The sequence below is a fragment of the Drosophila innubila genome (assembly GCF_004354385.1).
Source record: "Drosophila innubila isolate TH190305 chromosome 2L unlocalized genomic scaffold, UK_Dinn_1.0 4_B_2L, whole genome shotgun sequence".
NCBI classification, from domain to species: Eukaryota; Metazoa; Arthropoda; class Insecta; order Diptera; family Drosophilidae; genus Drosophila; species Drosophila innubila.
Genome location: NW_022995372.1, coordinates 14,035,399 through 14,051,706, shown reverse-complemented (window position 1 = coordinate 14,051,706; position 16,308 = coordinate 14,035,399). Strand labels below are relative to the sequence as shown.

Genomic DNA, 16,308 nt, shown 5'->3' with positions numbered 1-16,308 from the left:
GGCAAATTGAACGGTTATTGCAAGTGAATGAAACCCAAAAAGAAAACTGTAGAAAAAACGTGAAATTTACAAAGCGATGCACTAGATGACGTAAACCTGAAGAAAGTAGTAGTAGTAATAACAATAATATGTGTTGAGTGTGATTAATATAATTACTGCCCCTTTTATTTTTAATACTTGTAGCAGTGGCTTATAAGTAAGGATATGTGTTCCATAAGAAATTTCATTTTTTTATCGATTTACAAATTTGATTTCAATATTTCTTATTAACTTGACTTTTGTAAGTTAATTTTGAATCTTTTTGAAATGTGCGCCAACTTCACATGCTTCTATAGCAGTCAGCTTTTCATTGTCTATGCCACAGTGCTGCCTACCAATAGTGCTGCAATCTGCAAGTGCTGCCCATCAATAATCGAATATCGAATTTTGAATTTAAAAATTACGTTATGCAAGTAAAGATATATTTTATAAATTGTCTCTTAAATTATAACTTGTTAGAAAATCGTTTTTTTTTATACTTTAATAAACATTTTGTATTTCAAACACCACTGACAGAAGCAATCCAATCTCGCACCGACGCTACCCTGGAATACACGCCCGGGTAATCGGGTCTTGCACAGCCGTAGCCCCAGGAGACAACGCCCCATAGTTTGCCATGGGCAACCAACGGACCACCCGAATCCCCTTGGCAGGCATCTTTTCCGCCTTCTTGGAGTCCAGCGCAAAGCATTCGATCCGTAATGGTGCCAAACGAACTATACGCCGATTCGCAATATGTCTGGCTCACCTTGGGCACGATTACGGCACGTAAATCCCTGTCGGATTCCGCCTCGTTCTGTGTGTTGCCCCAGCCCGAGATGGTGACGGGCGTTCCATCCGGAATATCCTCGTTCAACTCCGGCAACTTCACAAATGACTGCGTGATATTCGTCGCATTGTACGGCTGCAACTCGAGGACTGCAAAGTCATAGTCTATAATGCGAGGATCGTATTTGGGATGACGATGAATGCGCTTGATCTCCACCAGCACTCCACCCGTATCCTTCCGAGTGGATCCTATGCGTACTCTGGAGCTGATTGCCGTGGAGCTGTCGACACAGTGGGCGGCGGTAAGGACAACACCCTCTCCTATCAGGGAGCCGCCACACATGTGATAAGTGCGTTGCAGTGAGATTTGATAAGGATACTCCTCTATGGTTGCCGCAACGCCACCAACAATGCGTCCATCCAGGTAAGGATGCCTCACAGGTGGCACAGCCAGAGATCCCGCTGAAGTCAGCAGCAGACTTAGGATCAACGTCTTCCAAGTGTGTGCCATGTTAAGCTTCCAGAGATTGAGTGGAGCTACCTCAACAGTTCTTGCTCTTTTATACGACATCGCTTGGTTATCAATAGTTTTCAGGGTCAATCACCGAACACATACATACATAGAACGAAGGTGTCCACTTGGCCTAGTTAATCCGACGCCGATACTCATAAAACAAATAAAATTTATGGACACCCAACGATATCGTCGTCATCGACAATGGAACTATACTTTAATAGTTTAATAATTGTAGCACTTCAAGGGTCGATTGTTCTTTTCTTATCTCATTCCGACCGATACTGAATGCTGGAAAGTGAAAGTCAATAGGCAATTATGAAAGAACATAAAAAAACTCCAAATAATAGAAAAGGACCAATAAAATTCGAATTTTTTATAATAACTGATAATTACTATGCAAGAATTATCGAGAAACTAATAATAAATAAAAGTAATTGAGACTTTTGCACCTTAAAACGATTGTTGACATAACGGCTTAATCAGTTTTTAAATACACCATGATTTTAAAGTATTTTGGTTATAATTTTTTTTTGTAAACTGTTAGTGGCATTCGAAAAGTGAAATCTTCAAGACAATGTCATACACTACATTTTCTTTATTTAATATGCATTAATAAGGCATTGAGATTTTAAATACGATACAAATAAGGTTTCCTTAATCTAATTACAGTTTAATTTTTATTCAATTCAATTGGATTTACAACTTGAGCCAAGTCAAGAATTTGTTGTTGGACGGCATATCAGTCACTCTGTCCAATTTTAAGCCATTTGTTTCGGCCAACTGCTTGAGATCCCTGATGTCTCTAATGCCCCATGTGGAATTGCGACGCCTTAGGTCGGCATCAAAGTCCACGTTGCTTTGAGGTGTTAATTGGCCGTCCTGTGCATATGGGCCATAAGTGAACAGTTTTCCGCCGGACTTCAGTAGCTGACCAGCAGCTCGAAAGAGGCCGACGGAGCAGTTCCAGGGACTAATGTGCATCATGTTGCAGTTCAACATGTAGTCATAGCTACCGGGTTTCACCTGTTGCAATGTGCCCGCCTCCCATTGTTGCAACTCCTGCGAAATGTCCACAAATAACGGTGGACAAATGTTGCCAGTGGTGCAGTCTGTGACATAGGCGGATATCGAATTAAAGTCCTGGCGTGAATACTCTGTAGTCTGATAGCTGATGTTGGGCAGCAACGGGGCCAAGAAGCCGGCATGCTGACCCGACCCAGAGGCTATCTCGAGAAGCCGCAAATTGGGCGTTTGTTTATCCACCTGCGATAGAAGTGCCTCCGAAATGGGCTGCGAATTGCGATCTGCCGAGGGATGTGTGCGTTTTATGGCACTGTGAAGCATCGATACATGCAATAAACGTTTCAGAGGTTGTGTGAGACTGTGTGCAGTGGTTAAAACAAAATGGTTTTAAATAAAATCATTTATTTACCTCATGTTTATGCGGTGTTTTTGTTGACGATAACTCAACCAAGTTCTTTTGAACTAGTCCCTAAAGTGAACGAACGAACTAAGTCCCTGATTGTGGGTCATTTAGTTCAGTGACTAGAATTCTAATATTTACTATGGTTATAGAGCTTCTTTAAATCACTGTTCACGTTAAAACGCATTAAAAGTGTTTATACAGGCGACTTAAGGTAACTCGCTTTCAATTAAAGCAATTAAAGGCATGTATAATCATGGTAATGGTTCGTTCAGTGAATAGCTCCCAAGACGAGCGACCGCGGGGCTGACCATCTAGAAAACATTTTCTATCTGTATTGTTTGTTTTTACTTAAAAAAATAAGGTATTCTGAATTTTTGTTTTCAATTTTTTTAAGCTAGAATAATTTAAATTTTTGTTAGAGTTTTCTTGATTTTATCATATTTGTTTTTTTGTAGAATTACATTTTCTAACTTCATTTTTTGAGGGCTGATGAACTACAAACTTTTATTAAAATTTTTACCTTAATTTTGTCTATTTTCGAATTTTAGATTTTCATTACATTTTTTTGTGGGTTTTTGTGGTTTTTAAATTTGCAACTATCAAGTAAGCATGTATCGATATTTTCTTAATGTGCGATGCTTGTCAACGATGAATCAGTGCTGCACCAGAGATATATTGTGAAACTATTAACCGACCGCCACAATCTGCAGTGAGACATAAATTTGCAACTTTTATAGGCATTGTTTTGTTTAATCAATTGTTGCACTTAAATAAGCAGCGCAATGTCTGATAACGATGATGATTTCATGTGCGACGATGACGAGGATTATGGTCTGGTAAGAACTATACAGTTTGCATATATTCTCGCGCTGTTTTTAACGCCCGGCATCTGCATGGTAATCGGCATCTGTAATGTAGGAATACTCCGAGGACAGCAACTCGGAACCGGACGTAGATCTTGAGAATCAATACTACAACAGCAAGGCGCTAAAGAGGAGGAGCCAAAGGCCGCACTTGCCAGTTTCCAAAAAGTGCTCGATTTGGAGAATGGCGAAAAGGGCGAATGGGGATTCAAGGCTCTCAAGCAGATGATAAAAATCAACTTTAGACTGGTAAGTGAATCATGCAAGAACTTGAAATAAGAAATAAGTTAACTCTTTAAACATTTTGCAGTGTAATTACGAGGAAATGATGGTCAGGTACAAGCAGCTGCTCACCTACATTAAAAGCGCTGTGACACGCAACCACTCGGAGAAGAGCATCAACTCTATACTGGATTATATTTCAACTTCCAAGAATGTATGTAAGCGGGATATTCAATAACAAAAGCAGTATCAATTCCTAAAATTAACCAATTATACCTTCAAAATGTGCTTATTATCGTCCAAATCGAGAATCTAAGAGTTAAAATGATAAATAATGTCGAGCTTCAACGATTTGTCCACGATATCTGTTAAATTTTATTTTTATTTGTCCCAATTGTTGTCCTCTTTTGGGAATTGTCTATCCTTTTTTGCGTATTAATGACTTTGTAAACTATACAATTGTGTTCTTTCAGATGGCGCTGCTTCAAAACTTTTACGAGACCACATTGGACGCACTACGAGATGCCAAAAACGATCGGTTGTGGTTCAAGACCAACACGAAGCTGGGCAAGCTATATTTCGATCGCAGTGACTTCACCAAACTGCAAAAGATACTCAAACAGCTGCACTCAAGCTGCCAGACAGATGATGGCGAGGATGATCTTAAGAAGGGCACACAATTGCTTGAGATTTATGCCCTAGAGATTCAGATGTATACCGTGCAGAAGAACAACAAGAAACTAAAGGCTCTCTATGAACAATCCTTGCACATCAAGTCCGCAATTCCACATCCTTTAATTATGGGCGTCATACGTGAGTGTGGAGGCAAAATGCATCTCCGCGAGGGAGAATTCGAGAAAGCGCACACAGACTTCTTCGAGGCATTCAAGAATTACGATGAAAGTGGATCTCCCAGGCGCACGACCTGCCTAAAGTACTTGGTGCTGGCTAATATGTACGTACAAATTTATTTATGTTTGAATACAGAATTAATTTACTTGGTTTTGCAGGCTGATGAAGTCTGGCATCAATCCGTTTGATTCGCAGGAAGCCAAGCCTTATAAGAACGATCCAGAGATTTTGGCCATGACAAATCTGGTCAACTCCTATCAAAACAATGACATCAACGAGTTTGAGACCATTTTGCGTCAACATCGCAGCAACATTATGGCTGATCAGTTTATCCGAGAGCACATTGAGGATCTGCTACGCAATATACGCACGCAGGTGCTCATCAAGCTGATTAGACCATACAAGAACATTGCCATCCCGTTCATAGCCAATGCCCTCAACATTGAACCCGCCGAGGTGGAGAGTCTGCTTGTCTCCTGCATATTGGATGAGTAAGTGGACAAGTGTATTCCTATTGTAGATATGGCTTAATCTTTTACTTTGCAGCACCATCAAAGGACGCATCGATCAGGTTAATCAAGTGCTACAGCTGGACAAGGTTAACAGCAGCGCTTCCCGCTATAATGCGCTGGAGAAATGGTCCAACCAAATTCAGTCGCTTCAGTTTGCTGTAGTACAGAAAATGGCTTAGACATAAGGCAACGATTAAAACCAAGTCGAAATAATGGAAATACTTAAAAACAAACAACACTGCCTTATCATTATATTTCAAGATCCAATTCCACCAAATTCAGCAGTAACAATAAAAGCTGAATAACTGCTCAGTAATATGAGACGGCAATACAAATAATCAGCAAACAATCCCTATCGCTTAATATGCATACGAAGAATGCGCTTTGAAAGTGATATTTTGATAAGAGTTTACGAGTAATAAGCCTTTCGAAATGTGTAAAGTTGCTTAAATAAATTAGGCATCTTGTACGCTGTAAATAATAACAGATCTTGGTCAGCATTAACAACAAAATAATCCTCTTTTTGTCACAGTCTAAGATATATTTAAATTAAATTGTTCAACCAAATATCACAAATTTTAAACTGTTTAGAATTAGAATTTTCTTAATTAGTTATCATTGCTCACAAGTCTGTGCCACCAGACCAGCGAGAAAAGGCCATATATTAAACCCAAAACCAGTGGATAGATGCAGTGCATCAATCGTGAAGGAAATGCCACCACAAACATATCAAAAAACATACAAACTGAATTTAATGCATGCTCCCAGACGTTGTGCAATTCGATGGCTTCATCAGGCCAGTCTAAAGAAGGGAGAGATGCCCAGTATACTTTAAGGAAACAACAGCCGGGCTCTGAAAAATACAAACGTTGATTAAAAAGTGAACTTTTAAGAGAAAAGTTCCATTTGAATTATGACATTTCTGTCTTTACCAAAATAGTTACCAAATATAAAATATATCGTCGTTATCACAGCGCCATAGGTGGATGTATAGAAGCACAAGGTGAAACACCAGTCCGTGTGAAATAGATGTGGCTCAGAGCAGCTGCCTGGATCGGTGGTAGAATAAGAACTGTTAAGTTGAATGTCAACTTGTTAGAGTTATGAGTGGACGATCCTTATCGCCAGATATGTGTAACTATAAAGCGCTTTCAATATTGTATGTCTTTCTGATAAGCGATTATGTAGCTGTCATTAATGTTGACCACAACCAGACAAACTTGGCCACGAGGCAAGCCGTGGGTGCTTTAACCTTTGTCTGTAATATTTCCCACGCTAAATATTACTACAATACTACAAACGGAGTTATATAGCAAGCAGCTTATGCATGCAATTAATAAAGCTCGTTGCTTTGCTAAACGACATTTCATGGATTCCTCGAATTAAATAATGAAAATTGTTTTAAATAAAAATATTTTAATTAATTGTTCAATTCACTAAGTGTTAGTATTTAAACGGCTTAAACTTTTTCCGTAGAGGTTGCGGGTCTCGTTTGCATAATTTCCGTTGTTTGCGGCTTCACACATCGCTCGTAGATCCACAATCTGAGTCTGTAGATCCAAAAGATCAATATGCAGAAGATCAGGGCTAATACAATACAGCCACATACGCTGCCGATTGCCAGACCCGGTCTTTGCCAGTCCAGAATGAAGTAAATAAAACGATTACCCCAACTGAAAGTGATATAGAATTTTAAGACCACAATCTATGAAAGCCAACTGAGAATCATTGCTTACTAGTCTGTGCCGCCGGACCAGAAGAAGATTAGAGAGAACAGACCATAAACCAGGCCGACAACAAGTGGATAGATGAAGTGCAACAGGTGTGTGGGAAAGGCGACCACAAAGCAATCAAAGAACATTACAATTGAATTGAAGGCATGCGCCCAAAGGTTGTACAATCCAACAGGTCCATCATTCATGGCTTAAATAAGAATTTCGTTTTAGAATTTTAATGTATTTTATTACAAAACTAACTTACTCGGATAGAGGGCTACCCAAAAAACTAATGTTATCATCAGGGCCAGCACAGTGGTCGTATAGTGAGAGGCCCAATAAACTTTCAGGGCCCAACTGCCGGATTCTGAAATATACGACTGTTGATTAGCGAACTTTACAAAAAAATCGAATTTTAATTTAACAATTTACTTTTTGTTATATAAGACTTGAGCTTACCAAAATAACTGGGCCTTATGAAGTATATTGTGGCCACTATAGCGCCATAGGTGCAGGCATAGAAACACAAAACAAAACCCCAATCCGTGAGATAGATGAACCATGAGCCCTCGTCAAAGTGTTGAATAAGACTGCCCAGAACACCCCCGGCAAAAAAGAGTGCGAAAATCCAACGATAGATTAGCCAGATCCAAGAGCGTTCCCCTCGTTGCCACTGGGAACGACAGAAGTCCGCGGGCTCATCGTGATGCAGCGAGAACTTGGAACGCTGGAACTCATCCAACAAAGGCTGACAACAGCATTCCGAGTTTGTATCGCGCATTCCGGCGGAGGGGACTCGATGTCTGAGACGTTGGACTAATGCTGTGAATACGGCAAAAAGCAGCTGGCTGGAACTGCGATAGAGTGAGAACTGTCGCAGCCATGGTATTAGCCGGGCCAACAAGCCTGCCAATTTGGCATTCTTTGCGCAAATAATGCGAGTTGAATGGCAATTCAGTTGTTAGAGTTATCTCTTATCAGGCGACGATCCTTATCACCAGATATGTAGAACTGGAAAGCACTTCCAACGTGTCTTTGTGATAAGCACACTGAAGTGATTAGCCGCTGTCGTCGCTGTTTTGGCCACAAACCGACCAACTTGGCCACGCGGCAAACAGTATTTGCTCTAAAAGACTTCCCACGCTCCACAAAGCTTTTCCACATGGCAGTTGCCACAATAGCACGGCTTAGATGTATTGCACATGATTCATGACGCCATTAAGTTTTTTGATGATAAGAAATCAAGTGAATTTTACGATTTTGCGATAAAAATAGAAGTCGAAACAAATTAATCATACAAGTATTATTCAAACTCAAAGCATTCGCAAACTTAGTCAATTTATCATTAATAATTTACCATTTCATCAAACTAATATCGGACAATGTTACGAGACGTCGCGATTGTGCTTCAATTTGGAACTTGAACTCGGCTGTTCAATGAATTCCCTATGGAATGGAACTCCAGACACACCGCATGGTACGTTAACAGCGACACTCGAGTAAAGCCCCTAATAAAAATAATAGATAAACCAAATGACTAATAGTAACAAGAACTGATAGTGTCATTCATAAAATAGACGCCGTTCTTTGACAATAATAACAACTGAAAATTTGGGAGTAATAAAATACTTTAATATTAATCAGTTTGAATTAAAATTTTGTAGATCAAATTAAGAAATTGAATAAACTGAGTATAGTAAAGATATACTTATTTAAGTTCGGATAAGAAAAATATTTCTAAATCAATTTCCGTGTAGAGCTTTCGTACAACCCCCCTAAGTTTCTAATCTTTTTAGGTGAATTTTGAGTAGCTAAACAAGCCCCTCTTAAATGTCACGCAAATCTATACTTTAAATTCCAAATTTGCTACAAATCTATTACAATGGACATGCAATATCATTATTAGATACAGCTAATGCCTCTTTAAGGCATGTGAATAACAGTTGCATTCGTTACACATTACACTGAATGGATATGAGTGTATTCGAGGCGTCAATTAGTAGTGACATAAAGTGGAGGGCTTGTTTGGGAGTCTACTTGTAAATTGGCATTCAATTGGACTTGTAAATTAAATTTATGCAATAAAGAACCAATAAGAATCAGTTACGTCTTTATTTCTACTGACACTTTCGATTTTCACTGAATAATAATAGGTATATGAGGTTCCAGTCAGCAAGGTCCCTAACTGAATCAATTTGCAAATTGAGGAACATTATTGAACGAGTTGAAAATGATATATGGTAACAATATAAATAAATTTGAGAGGTATGTTAATTAAAACCAATCTATAATGGATGCCCTGTTTATTTGATCGACCCCAACTGATCAAATTACAAGACAAATTGGTATGTCCAACCCTTGCAAAAAAAAATAAATAGAATTATGTATATAGTCGTTATTTTAATGATCTGAATCTTTATCACAAAATATAATTAGATAATCAATTGAAAATGACGTTTAATGGCTTTCTTTTTGTTCTACTTTCACAACACATTTATCTCCCGATTGATAAGGCAAATGTAGGTCAAACCTATGATATTTTTTGGGGTAAGTTAAGAATTTCAACCCACCTAAAAAAAGACTCCCACACGCATAGTATTTGGACTACTAACAATTGGAAGTGCTGGAAATATTAATTGATTGACCTCCATGACTTCAAGTTCAATAAAGTCAACGGATGATGAAAAGCGATGCTACTGTCAATATCATTGATATCATATCATAAGAACTGCTTCCCACAGCATTCAGTTTTGGATGGATCACTTAACACAATGACACTCTACGTATACACGAACACATTTGTTCATATTTACGATATGCTTTAATTAAATTACTTTATTTTGTTTATTTGTATACCCTATACATAAATACTGAGAGGGTGTTTGTTACTATAAATATATAAAGTTATAGTAAATAGAATTGTTAATGGATAAAAGATCACACACATTACGCAAATTAACTTTATTTATCTCCTTTTCATATCTTATCTAAGTTCACACTTTTACCCAGTACTCAGAGTTTTAAGAGGATATGTGCTACAGAAAATACATAAAATATTGTTAAATAATATTAAAAAAAGAAAATAATAATAATATACTTATATTTGATATTAATAAGATGAATTTAATAATCGTTCTTTTTCGGTCCGAAGGGGTATATATACCGTACGGAACATTGCTTTTTTGTGTTTGTTATGATATAAATTTTGGAAATGCTTGTCGATCATCGATCGTATACAGCTTCAGCTACGTACGAGTATATAAAGCATATTATGACACTAACAATTTTTCGCATTTCACTTCGTGTTTGGCGAGTCCGAAGCCTCCGCGCCGTTTTCTAATCGGAGGTTCGTTCGTCGGTTCGGCGTCAGTCAGACAGTATTGTCGGGTCTTCCAAAAGGGTAAAAGCTTTGACGCTTTCAGTTCGCTCTGTGTCTCGTTGGGTAGTGCACGAAAGTGCTCCGCGTACCAACTGAAGCAACCAAACAAACGACTCCAGCTTCAGCTCCAAGTCCGACTTTGAATTTGATTCCGTCCAAGTGTGAGCTCAGCAGTCATTTTCCGAGATCAGTTAGAAAAATTTGCTGCAGTTGCTGTCGTGTGGCCTGACGCGTAACCGAATGAGCTGTTTCAGCTGAATTCTCCTCGTGAAGTTTGCCAGCTGCAGTCCAAAAGCAAACACACACAGACTCACACTTTGGTAGAACATTTGAAAAAAAAAAGTCGGTAGTCATCAACTTAAACACACGACTCACAGACGATCGCGCTTAAAATGCAATTCCTAAAAAAGTTCGGCAAGGGCCTCAACCAGGAATTACAAAAGCAGAATTTCGGCTTTGAATACAATCACGTACATTTATTCTACAAATCCCTGGTGAGTATACGTCATAGACCTCATTTGAGAGCCCTTCGCACCTACCATTAAAACGGGCAACTTTGTGTGAGAGATTTGTGAGATCATTTAACTAACCCTTAGCACTTTACTATGCAAACACGTTGGAGCTATAAAAGCATTAAGACAAAGCTTGGCAAATAAAACATGTGAAATGATAGTTAGACCCAGTGCAACGAACTTTGTATACCCTTTAAAGAAGGTAATAAGCAGTGATTCAAACTCTTATTAATCGATTAAAACTGTTATTCATATCTGAGAAACCTCTATGCAGGAATACAATTTAACAAGCGAACAATTCAAAATTTAGGTAAATTTTAGAAATTACAGAATTTGGTGTAAATATGTCTTGATTAACTTTACTAAACTTCTGATGGACTAACTTAATTTCAGCATACTTAAACTTTAAAGTCTAGATGCTATAGTATAAAATTCCTTATATCAAAATAAAAAAAAATAAATTTTATTTTGCGTACATTTAATGAGTTTTTATGTCTAACCCCCATTTATTAGCATATGCCATGCTATTAACATAAAACATTTCCAATTCATGAATCCAAAATGTCCATATATTCTATTAAATAGTTCTATGCAATGCATACACTGAAATGAGTCAAATGTTAAACTAAATAAATTACAATACACACTTTTACACTTTTTAGTGTATTGCAATTAAATTCCCATTGACACTGAATTATTTCTTTTAATGGGCGTCCACTGTACCCGCATAATATTTGACGCATTCCCCATGCTTACGTATTATTTTAGCAACAATGCGAATTATCGTAATTAAACAGAAATGATTAACACTATGCTCTGTATATTTGGTAACCCGATTCTATTGGATTCGATGTCCTCTGGTGGTGTCCGCATAGTCGAGCACTTCCGTTAATTTCAAGTTCAATGCAAAGTAAATATACATAAATCCAACTATATTACGCAATGGGAGTTGTGTTTTTGTAAACAAATTAACTAACACTTACTAACTAAACAAGCACGAGTCAGACTACGTCATTGGTAGACAGCATCACTGCGATAGATAAGATCCCCTACATGATATTATAACAGTTGTCATGTTGCTTTTATTACGACTATTTCGACTGGACAAGGTACATTATGTAATTTTTTACAAAATAAATTACAAAGCGCAATTAAAGGGCTCGCCTCATGCTCATAATTCGTAGATAAGATTAGCTACCTTGTTTACCAACAAGTTTAACGTTTCTAATCACAAAACAAAGTCAGCACATTCTCGGTGGGCCATACGCACCATCATTATTTCCGGGTAAAGTGAATCAGTGATCCAACGAAAATCAAACTTTCTTATCTTTTTTATGTGACTGATAAATTCAGTTTTTTCCCTATTATTCTAATACTGTTAAATATAAATTTAATCATTATAAAAATTTCAATTTTTGGATAAGATATCAGTTGAAGAAAATAAAATATGTTTAAATAAAATTATTTAAATGTATTTGTAAAGTTGAAAAAAAATTTTATATTAATCTGTACATTTTACAAATCTCCATCATTAGGTTCTTAAACTGTTATATAGATTGCACAATATTTACTTATATATTTTAAAAAGCTTAACCTGGGTTTAACGCTATAAACTAATAAGATCTCAGAGTCAATAATATTTAACATTTGAAGTTATTTCTTAAACATAATTTACCATTGCTTTTAATAATTGTCATAAACATTTACATTTTATTATACAATGATTTTTTTATGAATTCTTATCACAATTAATGTTTACATAATTTTATATTCAACTCATAGAATTAAAAGGTCCCTTTAAATGCATAAAATTGTTAGAGTAAAGGTAATCACAAGTTTCAAGGCTGCAAGCCTCCAAAATGTTGTTAAAGGCTCGGTTATGCGGTTCGAACCATAGAGCATGACATCGGTTCGGTAAACGAATTGGTTTATATACCCCTTGAACCCAAGGTTTGGATTCGACCCTTGGTTCAATTTCATACATAAAAATATTTTTCTACATTTTGAACAAATTAATTTTGTTTTTTTTTAAAGAAATCAAAGTTTGATGATAATTAACCTTTATTTGAAGATTTTTATTTCGAACTGAACCTTTTATTTTAGAAAGCGGTTCGGCTTGGGTTCGGGCTCGCAAAGTTAACAACTTTAAGGGTTCGGCACAAGATCCGGTTCAGGCTGCTTAAGAACCCGAACCGAACCGGTTCTTCGAGGTTAGGTTCAGAAACGGTTTGCAGCCTTGATTCCGTTTAACTTTTGTATTTGGTTTAACATTTCCATTATCATAATTATTTGTAATATTTATTTTTATTGTTTCCCAACATTTTAGCTCGAAAGCTCTCGAGGTACATTTAAAATTACATTAGATCATAGGTTATCTTATTTCATATGCATTAGAAGTACATATACTAAAAATGTTTATGACAATTGTCATTTGGAATTGCACATCTTGACATTACTGAATTGCAAATTCTGTACTGACCCCTGCCCTTGTGTCTCTTCCTGTAGTGGCAAAAGAATGAGGTCAGCATTCTTTATTTACTATATCGTTGGATATGGGCCATATTCTTTTTGGGCGTATACATCACTTGCATTATTTTGCAATTCTGCGATGGCAAGTTCTTCATCTATATGACCAACTGGGGCTTCGGTCTGATCACAATAACCATGCTGCTGTCCGCCATAAACGTCACTCGATGGCACTACGATCTACAGAATGTTCGGAGTCTGGTGAATGAGGCGGGACAAAAGGCGCGCACAACGTGGGGATTGAAGATCTATTGGTGGCTCTACAATATGTCACTGCTGTTGGCACTGATCATATCCACCATATACTGGATATTTCTACATGGTCGTATGAGTGAGTATTTAAACAATTCAATTGTATATTACATTTGAATGACAAACCAACTAATCATACATTATGTTGTAGACAAACCCGCACGATTTAAGGAAATAAGTGTTATAACACATGCTCTGAATACCGTTTGTATGCTGATCGATTTTATGATCGTGGCTTTTCCGTTGCGACTTCTGCATATGGTGCAGACTATGTTTCTGGCGATCGCCTACTTCGTATTCACCCTCATCTATCACTTTTGTGGCGGCACCGATGAGTAAGTAGCCCGCACTCTCCACATAGATTATTAGATAATGATTTGATTTCCCCCCGTAGATTTGGAAATCCCTTTGTCTACTCCATATTGAACTGGAACAAACCGATGGGCTGCCTGGTGACCTTCGTTGGTGTCTTCCTTATTATCATTTGCTATTGGGTGATCCTTTTCGGCTTTCATAAACTAAAACAGGCCTTTAATCGCGCCTTCAGCGTCGTCTGGACTCCCCATGCAGTGGGTCTTATATGAAATACAGCACAAACTCTCTCACATTATTAACTGCACTCAGTCAAGTAGTCTTATGTAGTACCGCCAGCATTATTTCGTAATTTCCATATAGTTACATACTAACCCACATACTCACACACTCGCTCTCATCACACATTGCATTTATTTATGTCATTTTATAGGTGAATTATTTATTTAGACAATAATTGCTAAGTGAATAGTCGAATGTTCCTTAATGCCTTAGCAACTTGAATGTGCTATGGCTAGTTTTATTTTTATCGGTATAAACAATTGAATAAAGATTCTTACTATGGAATCCGTAGTATATGACATAGTTGAAGAAAAATTATTATATCTTAATTAAATATTTCCTCTGCAGGACTTGGAATATTCATCACTGAAATATTGTTTAAATGGATTTAAAGTTATTTAAATAGTAATTGTAATTATTAATATCAAGCAATTGGTAGCTATAGAATTATACAATATAAAATCAAATGAAAACGGTTTCATAAGCCTTTATTTTGTGTTTTTACTTTAACTTAATATCGTTTGGTAAAAAAATGATAAGACTTACCCATATACAATACAAAGAAAATTGTTATTTAGGGATAATAATTAAATTTTGAATAATTAAATCAGACACCGATAATAACAGATGCTACTGATTTGGGTATCTGTTTAGAATCAAATTAATAATTATTAATTTTAAGATTTTTCGTAAACATATTTATACGATTATAAAATAATTTAATTGCCAAACAATGAAAAAATTAATTTCAGCATACTAGGTATTTACTTTCGCCGATGTTTTATGCAATCAGCTTAGTACTCACAAAAAATATGTAAAAAAAAAGCATTTAAATCAGTTGTAACGCTCAGTATGTATTATTACACAAATTTTAAATTATATGTCACGGTTAAACCATCTTATAGAAGTATCTTTACGAAGAGGAGTTCAAATATCTTATAATATTTTTGAATAGCTTAGATATTTAATAAAAAATATATATATCAAAGCTTATTATAAACTTCATATGTCTTAGGAAAGGAAAGTGTAATAAGGCCAATGACATACCTATGTCTGTGTGTGAAGTTGGTTATGTACTAGAATACACACAACTCTATTAATACATATACACACACGTATATTTTACTTTTATTACCGTCTTTCATTTCCCTCTCTCTCAATGTGTTTATGTTCTGTTTTATAGAGAGAATGTGAATGTGCCAAATCTCCATGATCGATAGAAATAAATGTGCATTGTGTTTTTTATTAGTATTAGGCCCAAATTTCGAGCTGAAAGTTTCAGCTCCCACTCCAGCTGATTGCTGAATATAAATAATGCGTCATTGGGGTAGCCGATGCGTTACTTGAAATCATTGCCAAATTTATATCGTCTAGTAAACCAACAAGCTGAAACGAGTTCCCAAAGTATACTGCAAAAAAAAACACGAAAAGGAAAAGAAATAGGGTGATGGACAGAGAGAGAGAGAGAGAGGAAGAAAGAAAAATAAACTGTACATGGTTAGATTGAGGTTTGGTCAAACTGCTTTTATTCTGTTCAGACAGATTGTCAAAATGCGAAAGAAAATAAGATATAAACGACTAATTAGCTCTTCGTTTCTCATGAGGAAATTTCAAAATGCGGTACAAAGAAGAACTGGAAGAAACCGAGGTAGAGCATCGTCGTTATATTTACTTAATGGTTCTGAAGAAAAGCAGACTTGAGAAATGAAACGATTACACTCAGCAAAATTCAAATGTTTCAAAAACTATCACAAGAATTAAAAAAAAAAAATGAAAGTTTTAAAGCAATAAAATGAGTAATTTATAGCATCTAGGCTTATTTCCAACCGTAAAAATATTCCAACTATACCTTTTATTTTAATTCATATTCATATATTTATATTCATTTAAATACTAGAGTATCGCATGTTTATGATGTGTATGCGAAACTCATTCTGCAATACTCAGGTAAGCTACCCGTACAGTCCCAATCTCAACGACAAAATAACATTACGATAAACGGTTTACGATATACGATGTTAAATTCACAGTGGCTTAGTACTCCGCAAATCGTAAAATAATATTGTTAAATATTTGTTCAATAGTTTTTCACATTTTGGCTTACACAAATCAAACTTGTTGTATGTGATTG

The 16,308-nt window shown here is 36.4% G+C and overlaps 5 protein-coding genes across 5 annotated transcripts; 2 read left to right on the top strand and 3 right to left on the bottom strand.

The window, feature by feature from the left end:
- Nucleotides 1-424: 424 nt before the first annotated feature.
- LOC117779845 (trypsin-1) lies at nt 425-1,318 on the bottom strand. The gene has a single exon (XM_034616163.1). It carries the CDS (start codon nt 1,316-1,318, stop codon nt 539-541), a length of 780 nt encoding a protein of 259 aa, XP_034472054.1. The 3' UTR covers nt 425-538.
- A 669-nt stretch (nt 1,319-1,987) lies between these two features.
- Nucleotides 1,988-2,788, bottom strand: LOC117780756 (UPF0585 protein CG18661). The gene is made up of 2 exons (XM_034617400.1): nt 2,757-2,788; nt 1,988-2,657 (listed from the first exon to the last, which is right to left on the bottom strand). The coding sequence occupies exons 1-2, from the start codon at nt 2,759-2,761 to the stop codon at nt 2,021-2,023; spliced, it is 642 nt and encodes a 213-aa protein (XP_034473291.1). The 5' UTR covers nt 2,762-2,788; the 3' UTR covers nt 1,988-2,020.
- Nucleotides 2,789-3,446: 658 nt separating this feature from the next.
- LOC117779919 (COP9 signalosome complex subunit 2) lies at nt 3,447-5,699 on the top strand. Its single transcript, XM_034616264.1, is given in 7 exon segments — nt 3,447-3,586; nt 3,669-3,735; nt 3,738-3,862; nt 3,924-4,049; nt 4,309-4,790; nt 4,846-5,178; nt 5,234-5,699. Coding segments are annotated over 7 exon segments (1,332 nt in total). The 5' UTR covers nt 3,447-3,532; the 3' UTR covers nt 5,379-5,699.
- An 899-nt stretch (nt 5,700-6,598) lies between these two features.
- LOC117779922 (protein rolling stone-like) lies at nt 6,599-7,797 on the bottom strand. Its single transcript, XM_034616266.1, has 4 exons — nt 7,374-7,797; nt 7,180-7,281; nt 6,936-7,122; nt 6,599-6,872 (listed from the first exon to the last, which is right to left on the bottom strand). Exons 1-4 carry the CDS (start codon nt 7,693-7,695, stop codon nt 6,659-6,661), a joined length of 825 nt encoding a protein of 274 aa, XP_034472157.1. The 5' UTR covers nt 7,696-7,797; the 3' UTR covers nt 6,599-6,658.
- A 2,490-nt stretch (nt 7,798-10,287) lies between these two features.
- Nucleotides 10,288-14,492, top strand: LOC117779920 (protein rolling stone). The gene is made up of 4 exons (XM_034616265.1): nt 10,288-10,787; nt 13,311-13,662; nt 13,735-13,918; nt 13,978-14,492. Exons 1-4 carry the CDS (start codon nt 10,686-10,688, stop codon nt 14,165-14,167), a joined length of 828 nt encoding a protein of 275 aa, XP_034472156.1. The 5' UTR covers nt 10,288-10,685; the 3' UTR covers nt 14,168-14,492.
- Nucleotides 14,493-16,308: the final 1,816 nt, after the last annotated feature.